The sequence below is a fragment of the Peromyscus leucopus genome, chromosome 8b, assembly GCF_004664715.2.
Source record: "Peromyscus leucopus breed LL Stock chromosome 8b, UCI_PerLeu_2.1, whole genome shotgun sequence".
In the NCBI taxonomy this organism is placed as follows: Eukaryota; Metazoa; Chordata; class Mammalia; order Rodentia; family Cricetidae; genus Peromyscus; species Peromyscus leucopus.
In genome coordinates, this window is record NC_051086.1 from 51,719,294 (window position 1) to 51,731,779 (window position 12,486).

At 50.7% G+C, this 12,486-nt stretch overlaps 1 protein-coding gene across 9 annotated transcripts in view; it reads left to right on the forward strand.

Annotated features, from left to right (window-relative positions):
- Myh10 (myosin heavy chain 10) overlaps positions 1 to 10,481 on the forward strand; it is a 167,021-nt gene extending 156,540 nt beyond the window's left edge. For all 9 annotated transcript variants that reach the window (XM_028869400.2, XM_028869395.2, XM_028869397.2 and 6 more), the window contains 7 exons: positions 2,413 to 2,541; positions 3,877 to 3,965; positions 4,658 to 4,781; positions 4,919 to 5,127; positions 6,407 to 6,515; positions 7,695 to 7,867; positions 8,791 to 10,481. In XM_028869400.2, coding sequence (XP_028725233.1) covers positions 2,413 to 2,541; positions 3,877 to 3,965; positions 4,658 to 4,781; positions 4,919 to 5,127; positions 6,407 to 6,515; positions 7,695 to 7,867; positions 8,791 to 8,935 — 978 coding nt within the window. In that variant the 3' untranslated portion in view covers positions 8,936 to 10,481. The remainder of the gene's footprint in view (positions 1 to 2,412; positions 2,542 to 3,876; positions 3,966 to 4,657; positions 4,782 to 4,918; positions 5,128 to 6,406; positions 6,516 to 7,694; positions 7,868 to 8,790) is intronic.
- Positions 10,482 to 12,486: the final 2,005 nt, after the last annotated feature.

Sequence of the window (12,486 nt, forward strand, 5' to 3'; positions counted from 1 at the left end):
TGTCCCACCAAGCCTTCCCTGCTGTTTAACTTTGGCGGTTTCATCCACGGTGACTGCTGCACTCTTTTTCTGCTAACGACATATAAGCATGTTGTTCTCTCTACAGCCTTTCCAAACATTGCTAATCTGCATTATTTGGGTCTGGCTATTTCAGTAGGTGTGAAATGGCACTTCATTGTGGTTTGTGTGCTTCAAATGTGTGCATGTGCTCATGGGTACTGAGGCCAGAGGTCACCATCGTCCTTAGTGACACTCCACCTTGGTGTTCTTTGGTGCCTCTCACTGAACCTGGAGCTCAGAGATTCAGCTGGACTAGCCAGCAGCAGGTCACAGGAATCCTCCTGTCTTTGCTCCCCTGCACTGGGATTACAGGCACTCCGTCAGCTTTTGTGGGTGCTGTGGGTCTAAACCTGAATCTTCTGTTTGTGTGGCAACCACTGTAACAGCGGGTACCTCTCCAGTCCTTCTCACTGTGCTTTCCATTTGCATGTCCGTACTGACTAATGGTGTTGAACATCTTTTCATGTGCATGCTGTGCGTTATCTTTAACATTTAAAAACATAAATGTGCTTTGATCCTGCCTGGGAATCTCTTCAGCTGCACTCTCTTAACAATTTAGTTGAAACACTGAAATTTTGTATACTCCGGCTGTAATTTTTCAAGGATTTATCTTGTGGTTTTGGGGTTTTTTCTGTGTATGCATAATGGGAGGGGGCACTGCACAGCACATCTGTGAGCACTGCACAGCACATCTGTGGAAGTCGGAGGGAGACTCTGGAACCAGTTCTCACCTTCCACCTTCCCAAGTGTTACTCAGCTCAGGTCAGCAGACTCACACACAAGTGTCCCCACCCACTGAGCCACCTGGCCAGCCCTGGATGCAGTGCTTTAGGAGATAGATTATTCAAAATGTTGTCTATTCAGAGAATATTGTCTGTAGCACGAGCGTTTTTAATTTGGGGCCGAGGGTATAGTATAGCGCAGTTGGTAAATGTTTTCCTGGAATGCACAAATCTCCACGTTTGAGCTCAGTACGACATGAAGCCTAGTTGTGGTGGTGCCAGCCTGCTATTCCAGCACTTGGGAGGTGGAGGCAGGAAAATCAGAAGTTAAAGGTAAGCCTCAGCTCCACAGCAGGTGTGAGGTGAGCCTGGTTGACTTGGAGACCCTGTTTCCAAAAGAGAAAAAGAAGCTTTTAATTTTCAGTGGCGTCCGGTTTTCTCTCCCGTGTCTACTCTGTACAGCCACCCGCTCTGAGGTTGAGAGTTAGTCCTGGGTGTCTTCTAGGAGTTTTTGTTGTGTGGCTTCAGGTGCAGACACAGCTCCAGTCTTCTGGCTAGGCATATCCAATTGTCCTGACCCCATCTGTGGAGTATTGCCCCCACTGGATCATCTTGGCACACTTCTATATCTATTTCTGGGCTCTCAATCCTATCCCGTGGATCTGTAGGCCTGGTGTGTACACCTACCTCACTCTTTGTGATTACTGTGACTTGTATCACATTTGGAAATTGGGAAGTACAACTGATCAAGGTTCCTTCTTTTTCAAGATTGGTTTTGGCTATTCTGGTTGGATTCCTTAGAATTCTGTATGAATTTTAGGATTAGCTTATATCGCTAAGCAAAAACAAAAAAGGCAATCTTGGATTCTAATTGGTTGGCTGTGGCTTAATTTGCGCATTAATATAATTCCTCTGGACATGAGGAATTTCTCGCTTCTTGCTATGCACATCATCTTTAACTTCTGACATTCTAGTCTTTGGTATGTGCATTCTACACATCTTTTAAGTTTGCGCCCAGCTATCTATACTTAATTTTATGCTTAATGTTGAACGCAACTTCTGTATATTCGCCTTATCTATCAATCTTAATGGTCAATTACTAGCTGTAATGGCTTTTTTAGTATCCTAAAGTGAAGGTATCCTAAGTGAAGGTCATGCCATAAACCCACTAGGTTCATTCCTTTCTTCCCTGGTTGGTCTTTCTTGTCTTGTTGAATTATCTGGGCTGGGCTTTCCACTTCGGGGTTAAGCAGGAGCTTTCGAGACTGGGCCTCTCTACTTGATGATCAAATTAAAGCCGCCTCCTCTTCGGTGCGTGTTGATTGAATATTTTTATAATGAAAAGGTGATTCGATCAGATTCGACCTCTGCAAATGCCAAGGTGACATGGGTTTTATATTAATGCATTTGTGTCTGTCACACAGCAGGTGCCCCACTTGGTCATGGGGTAGATTCCGTGTTTACATGCCACCATGCAGCGTGTTCGCTCCGGTTGAGGGTTTTGCAGTATTTACACGGCGTGTCAGGCTGGTGTCTTGTGGTGGCTGTCTTACGTCTGTATACTTTGTGCGATGAAACAGTACTGAGAACGAAAACTACTCTCTAGAACGACTTTGGTATTTAACCTCAGGCACAGATGAAGGATTACCAGCGTGAACTAGAAGAAGCTCGGGCGTCCAGAGATGAGATTTTTGCTCAATCCAAGGAGAGTGAAAAGAAACTGAAGAGTCTGGAAGCAGAAATCCTTCAGTTGCAGGAGGTGTGTTTTCTCCGTCGTCCACATGTTCAGCAAATGCTTGTCCTTAATCACTCTGAGATTAGATTAAGTGTATGTTGTCACCTTCGTGGTGTGGCTTCAGTTCAGCACAAATGCTGGCGCTCTGTTGCTTGCCCAGGTACACTCCTCTACTGCCTAAAGGCAGGAGAGCTGATTAGGAACGTGTCCACAGCCTTCTAGAATGTGCCCCCCATGAGAAAGGAGAGATCATTATTTAATGTTGCTGTTTCACACAGAAGTCCTGTTCTGTTATAGTAAGAGACATGGGCTTCATTCTGGAGGGGAACATCTTAAAACAAGTAATTTTCATTCACCATTTCTTAAGGTCTCCATCATGAGTAGCATGTAGAATAGAATTCTACCCGTGTAATAAGGCACCCTTGAGTATGTACATCTCTGTATATATTTTCAAGATCTCCTCAAAAGATAGTAACCCGAAATATTGGTGTGAAAACGGTTCCTATGAGAAAACACCAGTCCAGGTGTACAGCAGCTGGGCGAGGAGACACTGTCAGTCAGGGAGGGCTGAAGAGAAAAGGAGTTCCTTAGGTGGCGGGGTGAAAAAGAAAATGAAAACCGGATCACACATGGAGCAGAACCCAGGTTTATCCTGCATGCCAGCTTCCGGTCCTTTCATGCTGTCTATTCTATTGTCTTTTGTTTGTGTCTGTTTCCTGTGGGTTATTTTTCCCTTTCTGCGAGGTGTGCGCATGCGCCCAAGATTGAAGCCAGGGCCTCCAGCATGCTGAGAACACACCCTCTACACTAAGTGGATGACTCCTGAGCTTGGAGATTCTTGTCAACATCCACAGAAAACACAAACTTCTCTCTGAGGTTCTACTTTTACTCTGTCCCACAGATTTTGATCCAGGGTGACTTCACTGTCACTTAATTCTGTATTTTTCTAATTTCCATTCATGGCTTCTTTAATCCACTACTTTAAAAGTGTGGCTTACATTTCCAAGTACATGGCACTTACTTTCTTAGTGGCTTTCTAGTTCAGCATACCACGGTCAGTAGCTCCAAGGCTTAGACCATGCTGTGATTTGGTGTGACCAGGGTTTCCATGGGGCTCAAGGTTAAAGCTCGTGCTCCATAATGGTAAAGAACAGGCTGGGTTTTGTGTGTACACTGGGATACAGCCACTCCACACAAGGGACAGGGAAACCCTTCCTTGGCGGCGTTTTCTTTTAGGGGTCTGGTAGCACATCTCACCTCAGCACTTAGCCAGCCCTTTCTTTAGACTGCAGTGTGTGGAAACAGACTAGAGTGAGGGAACAGGTAATGACCAGGCTCTCACTCAGTGAATTCATGCAGGAGCTGGCCTCATCTGAGCGAGCCCGCAGACACGCCGAGCAGGAGCGAGATGAACTGGCTGATGAGATCGCCAACAGCGCCTCTGGCAAGTGAGTCTCCGGCAGCAGCGATGGGTGTCTAGGGGCGCTGGCCCTCGGCCTCCCCTCTCCAGCCATGCCTCTCTGCCCTCAAGCATGTGCACTCACAGAGGCTGGGGACAGTCACCTGACATTCAAGAGTTAAGTGGCCTTGCTCCTCTGTTGAGGTCTAAAGGATGACCCCAAGTCTGGATAGACTCAGGCACGGCCCATCACACACGACACACCCGTGCCAGTCCAGTGGCTCACACACACCAAACAACATCCATGACTGCACTGACCTGGCACTCCAAGGCCTCCCTTTCAGATTCACTGGCTTGGCAAGTAGCTTCCCTAGGACCTGGCTCTGATAGACATTTTAATGATCGGTTCCTTTGCCCAGTTAAGCTGCTTTCTCCTTGGGAGAGCTGGGACATCATGGCAGTTTGTGCCAGGATTACAGTCTCATCTGAGATCCTGGCTGCGTTCCGGAGGCAGAGGTAGCAGCAGGGAGGTCACTGGAGTCACCACACTGGGTCCGAGGACAGTGCCAGGACCAGGAAGACACATGTGGGCAGGGAAGAGAACTGGGTGGGGGTGGGGCTTGTCCATGGGTGAGGGACAGATGGGGGAAGACACCATCGGGAGGGACTAATGCTCGGGTCATCCAGCGACCTCACAGTTCTCGGGCTGTGCGTCTCTGCTGATGCCCTTCCTGTGCCTAGGTCTGCCCTGCTGGACGAGAAGCGGCGCCTGGAGGCGCGGATCGCGCAGCTGGAGGAGGAGCTGGAGGAGGAGCAGAGCAACATGGAGCTGCTCAACGACCGCTTCCGCAAGACCACGCTGCAGGTGCGTGCGGCCTGTCCCGGGGCCGCGCACTGCCCCCACGCGGCCTGTCCCGGGGCCGCGCACTGCTCCCACGCGGCCTGTCCCGGGGGCCGCGCACTGCTCCCACGCGGGTTGGCTAACCGTCTCTCCTCGTCTAGGTGGACACACTGAACACAGAGCTGGCAGCGGAACGCAGCGCCGCCCAGAAGAGTGACAATGCCCGTCAACAGCTGGAGCGACAGAACAAGGAACTGAAGGCCAAGCTGCAGGAGCTGGAAGGGGCTGTCAAGTCCAAGTTCAAGGCTACGATCTCGGCCCTGGAAGCCAAGATTGGGCAGCTGGAGGAGCAGCTCGAGCAGGAAGCCAAGTAAGATGCTCTGTAGGCCTCAGACTGCCTGCCTTGACTGCCCTAGACCGACCAGGCTCCAGGCCACATCGAGACACAGAAGCGCCCCTTACTGCAGGGGCGCCAATGCAGGGCACGCCCCTTATCGTAGGGCGCCAATGCAGGGCACAGGGACCAATGCAGGGCACGTCCCTTACCGCAGGGGCACCAATGCAGGCCACACCCCTCACCTTAGGGCGCCAATGCAGGGCACGCCCCTTACATAGGAGCACCAATGCAGGGGATGTGGTAGCACAGGTACATGTGACCTGCATAGGAGGGAGAAGGTCCTGTGAGCTGTGAGAGAAGTGCTCAGAGGCTGAGGCTCTGCCTGGCCCCTGCTGGAAGCCATCCTATCGCCCTGTGACTTCCCAGCACCCGCACCGGGAGGGGCTCATTCTCTAGCACATGAGAAATGCGGTGTGGCACAAAAGCTCCCTCCCCCACCCCACCCCACCCCACCCCCCCCCCCCCCCCCGGCAGTTCCCACCACACCCAAATGAAGCATGGTGAAACTGAGTGTTGCACAGGACAGAATGAGCAGGCAGCTACAGCACCCCGCAGCGCCACCTTGTTGGGGAGCATGGGACCCAGAAATGCAGGAGCAACACCCTCCCGACCTGCAGTCCCAGAGCTGCATTCGCACTCCACTGGGCAGGAGTGTGTGCAAGTGTAATCAGTGAGGTGCGGTTAAGGCTTTCACTGACAAGTTCTAACTTGCCTGTTGACCTGACCCCACCAGACCCAGATCCAGGTAGGAGGGAACTTTTCCCATCTGCAGGGAACCGTGGTGAATTATTTCACTTCTGCGTGGGGTGGGGTATTTCCATCAGCTCTAACAGCTGCCAGCATTTTGGTTTTTTGAGACAGGGTTCCTCTGTGTAGTTTTGGTGCCTGTCCTGGAGCTCACTTGGTAGCCCAGGCTGGCCTCGAACTCACAGAGATCCACCTGGCTCTGCTTCCCAAATGCTGGGATTAAAGGCGTGCGCCACCACCGCCCGCCTTCTTTTTCTTTTTAAGTGATGGCCACAAGTCTGTTTACTATGATCACAGGTTATGTGGTTATGCTGTTCAGGACACTCAGTGCCTGTGTGCACGGGAACAAATAGATGCTGTGTTGCACTGAATCCCTACTTGAGGCTTCCGGGAGGTCTAAAAAGGCGTTCCAATGTGCATCATTTGCCAAAGAAAAAGAACTTCAAAAATATCTCCCCATTTAAAATGAATTTCGAGACTTCAAACTCTGTGGTCGCTTTGACAGGGAACGCGCAGCTGCCAACAAACTAGTCCGGCGAACGGAGAAGAAGCTGAAAGAAATCTTCATGCAGGTTGAAGATGAGCGGCGACATGCGGATCAGTATAAAGAACAGGTAGGAGAGGGCTGGAGAGATGGCTCAGTGGTTAAGAGCACGGGCTGCTCTTCCAGAGGACCCGGGTTCAATTCCACAACCACATGGTGGCTCACAACCATCTGTAATGGGATCTGGTGCCCTCTTCTGGCCTGCAGGTGTGCATGCAGAGACAGCACTCTTACATAAACTACAAATAAATTTTCTAAAAGAGAGCAGGTGAGAGAAAACCAGGTGGGGTGAAGGTCACCACCCTGGAAATGCTTCAGCAAACAAGTCAGAATTTAAAAACCTGTTTTTGAAAACCCTTAATTATGGTGTTTCGACTGGCATGCAACATCCCATGTTTCTACCAGTTACAATGAGGAAGGAGAGCCACTGAGGCTTCGAGGTGTGAGCCCTGGACCAGAGTTTACAGTAACATTCAGCTGCTTCCACTAAACTGCTTCACAGGCAAACAAGTTTTTCCCAGGTTCACTTCTGTGCCTAGAATAGTTCAGGAAACTGGGTGGAGGTAAGTTGGGGAGATGGCAAACAACAGAAATTAGGGACATGTGAAGAACGTATGTCCGTGTGCACACACCCTACTACGAACGCACAGTACTGACGTGCTCACCATACATGCCTGTAATCCAGTAGAGATCAAGATCGGGTCAAGACCACCCCTTGCCTGCAGCCTGTGCATGCCTCCCCTGCAGGCTCTGCACACTGGCTGAAGGAACACCACTGGGGGGTGGCTGCCTTTGGCCAAGACCCTCAGGGCCTTTGCTTCCCTACTTGCCAGCTGTAACCATAAGGCACCAAGCAGTAGTCCCTGAAGTCTCGGGGCAAAGGCGCCATGGTGGGTTCTTAAGAGGCTGGTGCGTACTGCACTCTCCCAGGGCGGCTGGGCTTGAATCCAGTGTGCTGTGGGAACAGCCATGCTTCATGAGGGTGGAGGCATCTGGACAGTGTCTTTGTCCAGAGTGCTGGCCTACATGTGTGGATAGAAAACCAGATTGTTTCTTCCCCAGAAACTCAGGGATAAGGCAGTTTGAAGCTCTGGTTGTGTAGCTTGCTCTGTAAATACTGGCTTTTGCTAAGTGAAGGTACATGGAAGAGCTTTGGACCAGCCCTGGAACGTGTGTATGCTCACGAGGTCACACAGAGCCATGCTGACCGAGATTCTCTGTTCGCCTCTCCTTCCTGTAACTCCCCAAGATGGAGAAGGCCAACGCCAGGATGAAGCAGCTTAAACGCCAGCTGGAGGAAGCTGAAGAGGAGGCCACACGTGCCAACGCGTCCCGGCGCAAACTCCAAAGGGAACTGGACGATGCCACCGAGGCCAACGAGGGCCTGAGCCGTGAGGTCAGCACGCTGAAGAACCGGCTCAGGTGAGTGTCCAGGGAGGACATGGTGGGCTGGCAGGCTTGCTCTGTGGAGGCTCGTGTCTGGAAGCCTGCAGTCGAGATGGATGACCCTTGTAGGGATGAGTGGAGGAAAGCAGAGAGGCAGACCAGTGGAACACACATCCATCTGCAGTCTGGCCTGGTGTTGGTCCACATCCAGACATCTACAGTGGGAGAGAAGCCACGGCCTCCACACGGGCAGGGCAAGAGCTCCTGGCAGGCCTGATAGACCAGCACTCCTCACTGTGCCTCGGCAGCACAGTGAGGAGTCCAGAAGCATAGCGAGAGTGAAAGGTACACACACACACACACACACACACACACACACACACACACACTGCCCAGAAAAGCCGTGAGCCAGCACAGGCCTCTGTCTGTCTAGTGGGCAAAGGCTGCAGCGTCTTGCTTTTGTGTAGCCGGTAAACTGGAACTTGTTTTTTGTTTTTTGGTTTTTTGTTTTTGGTTTTTCGAGACAGAGTTTCTCTGTGTAGCTTTGCGCCTTTTCCTGGAACTCACTTGGTAGCCCAGGCTGGCCTCGAACTCACAGAGATCCGCCTGCCTCTGCCTCCCGAGTGCTGGGATTAAAGGCGTGCGCCACCACCGCCCGGCTTGGAACCGCCCGGCTTGGAACTTGTTTTTTTAAAGGACTATGAAATACAAAAACAAAGCTGACTAAGGTTTTGCTGTCTAGCCTTTCAAGGACGGTTGTGGGGAGACAGAGCGTCACCTTAACCAGTCTTACTTACCATGTCTACTGGAGGCCTTTCGGAGTAGAGCATCCCCCCACCCCCACCTCCAAGACTGGGATGGCCCAGGCTGGGGTAGAGGGGGAGGGGGTGGAGCATGAGCATTGTTTGGGGTGGAACAGCCCAACAGCCACACGCTCCTGTGCTCTCTCTCTCTCCCAGGCGGGGTGGCCCCATCAGCTTTTCTTCCAGCCGATCCGGCCGGCGCCAGCTCCACATCGAGGGGGCGTCACTGGAGCTATCGGATGAGGACACGGAAAGTAAGACCAGTGACATCAATGAGACGCAGCCACCCCAGTCAGAGTAGTCGGGGAGGCTGGAGGTGACACAGGACAGGCCCAACTCAACCCAGCGCTAGTCTGCTTGAGCCCTGCACTCGGCAATGGCAAGCTCCGGGATTCCTCACAGGCAGATCAACTGTGTCTTAAGGCTTTGCGGCCTGCTCGGACTGTATCCTGCTTCAGACTAGGTACAATTGCCCCTTTTTATATATACACCTCCACCAGACATGCGTATTAAACAGACTGTCTCATGGTTGCATCTATTTTCCATAGACTCATCAAGAGACCACTTTATGACACATTAAGAGGAGATAACCCTTTTTGAAACAAATTCTAGATCCTTTGTTGCCAGTCGCTGGGCCTGGGGCTGCCCCAGGATCGTTGCTCACTTGCTCTGCATGCTCTGTCGAACTGACAGGTACCTTAGTTCTGTGTTCATGTGGCCCTGACCCCCTCAACCACATCCAGTCTCCTAGAACATTGTGAGCCTTCCTTCGCTTGTATCATTTCCTTTGAATAATGAGCAAACTGTGAAAGGGACTTCGGAGGCTTAGGAGGGGTGGGCTGGGTTGGGGAAGCAGCATCGATTTGGGGTCATCCTGCCCATCTCCCAAGGGGTGGCCCTGCCCCTCAAATTTATGGTATCCCCGCCATCTCATGTGAATAGTCTTTGGCCCAGGGCTGTCTGCGCACAGAGAGGGTAGTGGCCACAACCCAGCTAAGGCACCCCAGGTGGCAGCCATCACAGTGACTTCCAGGCGCTCTCCCAAAGTGTCTGGCTTGCTGGGATGAGTGAGCCGCTGTGACCCTCGGGAAGCTCACAGAAGTCCTCTCCAACTAGCCAGACCCTCCTGCTGACCTTGCAGATTCAGCCACTGCTTTGAGCCCAAAACGGGAATACTGGTTTTGTGTCGGAGGTGTGTTCCAAGTTTGTCAATGAGGCTATAGGACCTCGAAAACAGATGCCATCTGCCTGAATGTTGACATGCCAGTGGGTGTGTGATCCTTCCTTTTTCCTTTTCCCTTCCTTTGGACAGTGTTACAGTGAACACTTAGCATCCTGTTTTTGGTTGATAGTTGAGCAAACTGACATTACAGAAAGTGCCTTAGACACTACAGTACTAAGACAATGTTAAACATATTATTTGCCTCTCTAACAACTTCATGTATTCAGTTTTGACTGTGCTTCATATCATGTACCTCTCTAGTAAAGTAGTATAAACAAACATTCAGTGACAGCAAATCAGTGTTAATGACAAATCCCGATCCTTGGCAATGTGCTGGAAAACACAGACCTTTTGGGTTAAAAGCTTTAACATCTGTTAGGAAGAACTTGTCACATGGGTTTGGAATCCTTGATTTCCCCTGTATGGATTGTACTGGCTGTTGACCACCAGACACCTGACTGCAAATATCTTTTCTTGTACTCCCATATTTCTAGACAATGATTTTTGTAAGACAATAAATTTATTCATTATAGATATTTGCGCCTGCTCTGTTTACTTGGAGGAAAAAGCACCCGTTGAGAACAAACAGACCTCAATAAACAAGAATAATCATGTGAACATGGAATCTGTTTCCTCACCTTCTGTTCTTGGTTTACCATCTGTGACCTGACTGGAGGGGGCGTTACGCACACCTGATTCCTGAACCAGGTCTCCCAGAAACCACCAAATGCTTGCAGCCTTTGGATGCCTGTCGGCAGGGAACCATGGAGGAGGGCTTGGCCCCATCAGTGAAGACTAGGTCAGAATGTTTGTAAGGGGTCCTAGAAGTCTGGGACTGCATGTTTAGACAGAGTGCATGTGGGAACCAACTGGGGAGGAGTCGCTGGCTCCCCACAGGGAGGCTTCTAGTGTGGACCATCTGGGGTTACAGAGAAACCCCAGGGGAGCATGAGGTGAGCAGGCTGATGAGTCCAGTGTAAGCCTAGTGGGCGTGCAGACCCAGGAAGGTACATTTAGGCCTCTTGAACACAAGGACGTAGGAAACTGTCCCGAGCACAGGAGAAGACAAACAAGCTCTATGGACCGAGTCTAGTTCCTGAGTCCACAGAGGCACTAAGTAGAAGGAACAGTCACTGATCCCTAAACAATCCCTCACTTTGTAGTTCAGTGTACTCTGCAAATCTCTATTGTTCTACTAGGCATGGTCGTGCACCTTGTAATCGCAACACTGCGCTGATTCCTAGCCTGCCGGCTTGAAGGCACACTTCCGAAGTCCTGATACCAGGAAACCTCCAGGTCCTCTGTTTCTCCTCAGCCACGATGTCCTTCTATCCAACAGCCCTATTGCTCTGGTTTGACTGACCACAGCCTGTTCCCCCAAAGCCAATGCTACTGAGGGACAGGTGTTAAGTACAAGAGGAAGAACACTAGAAAGCAGGCAGGCTTGCCCCCACCTCCCTCACAAAAACAAGTGGCCAGACATTAGCCTCTGGAAGGGAGAACTGATGGCTTCTCTTCCCGAGTCCCAAGAGGTCTGAGAAGAAAGCCTGTGGCCTCCACGGGCTGCCTGGCCCCTCTGCTTCCCTACCCTCCTGAGACACTAACAACAGTCTCCACTACAAGACCAGCTCAGGACCAGACCCTGCAGTCGGTCCACTCCTGTCGGGTGAAATAGTTAACTGTCGGGAATGTGACATGAAGCTAGGGAAGCTATGTTTACCTCATGGTGCGGCTCTCATACTAGCGGTATTTTATTGCCTATGTGCTATGCCAAGAAGTGAGCAGAGACCCTTCAACCCCCTTCGAGCCTAGAAATTCATGACTCATTGCAGCTGTGTGGTCTTCTCTGTTTTCAAAGCGAGCCAATCGATGGGCATTCCAACCAACCTGATGTCATGAAACCCTTTAAAAATGATATAACTGGTAGAAATGCTAAAATGCCCAAAATCTCATGCAGTTCACAGTCACCGTCAGGAGGTGGCCCTTGGGATGTGGCTGCTGTTGCCTGGCTCATGGTAATAAGGCTCAGCGTCAAAAATTGCAGAATGGCTGTCAGCCACTTAGGAGAAAATTCTGGAAGTGACAGCGGAATGTGCTTTTCAGGAATGCCACATCACCAACACCACAGTATAAAAAAGATGATGAAGCTGCTGGGGGAGTCACGGGCAATGGCAACTCTGGGTCAAAAGAAAGACAGAACACAGGCTCACAGTCAAGTTCTAGGAATTTCTCATCCTTCTCATGGTCTATAAACTGTGATAGATTAGAAATGTGAAGTCCAGGCGTGGTGAGACATGCCTTCAACCGTAGCGCTGGGGAAGCTAGGGCCACGCCCCTACCGAGAACCCATCTCAAAAACAAATCTGTCAGAAGACATGCAAAGCTTTCAGTAATATAAAAAGTCTAAGTGGGGGCTGGAGAGACAGCTCAGTGCTTAAGAACACTGGCTGCTCTTCTAGAAGACCCAGCTTCAAATCCCAGCACCCACATGGTGGCTCACAACCATCTGTAATTCCAGATCCAAGGGGTCTGACAACTTCTGGCCTCCAAGGGCACCAGGCTTGCACATACATACATACATCCAGCCAAATGCCATACACAGGAAATAATTTTTGTAAAGGTCTTAAGTG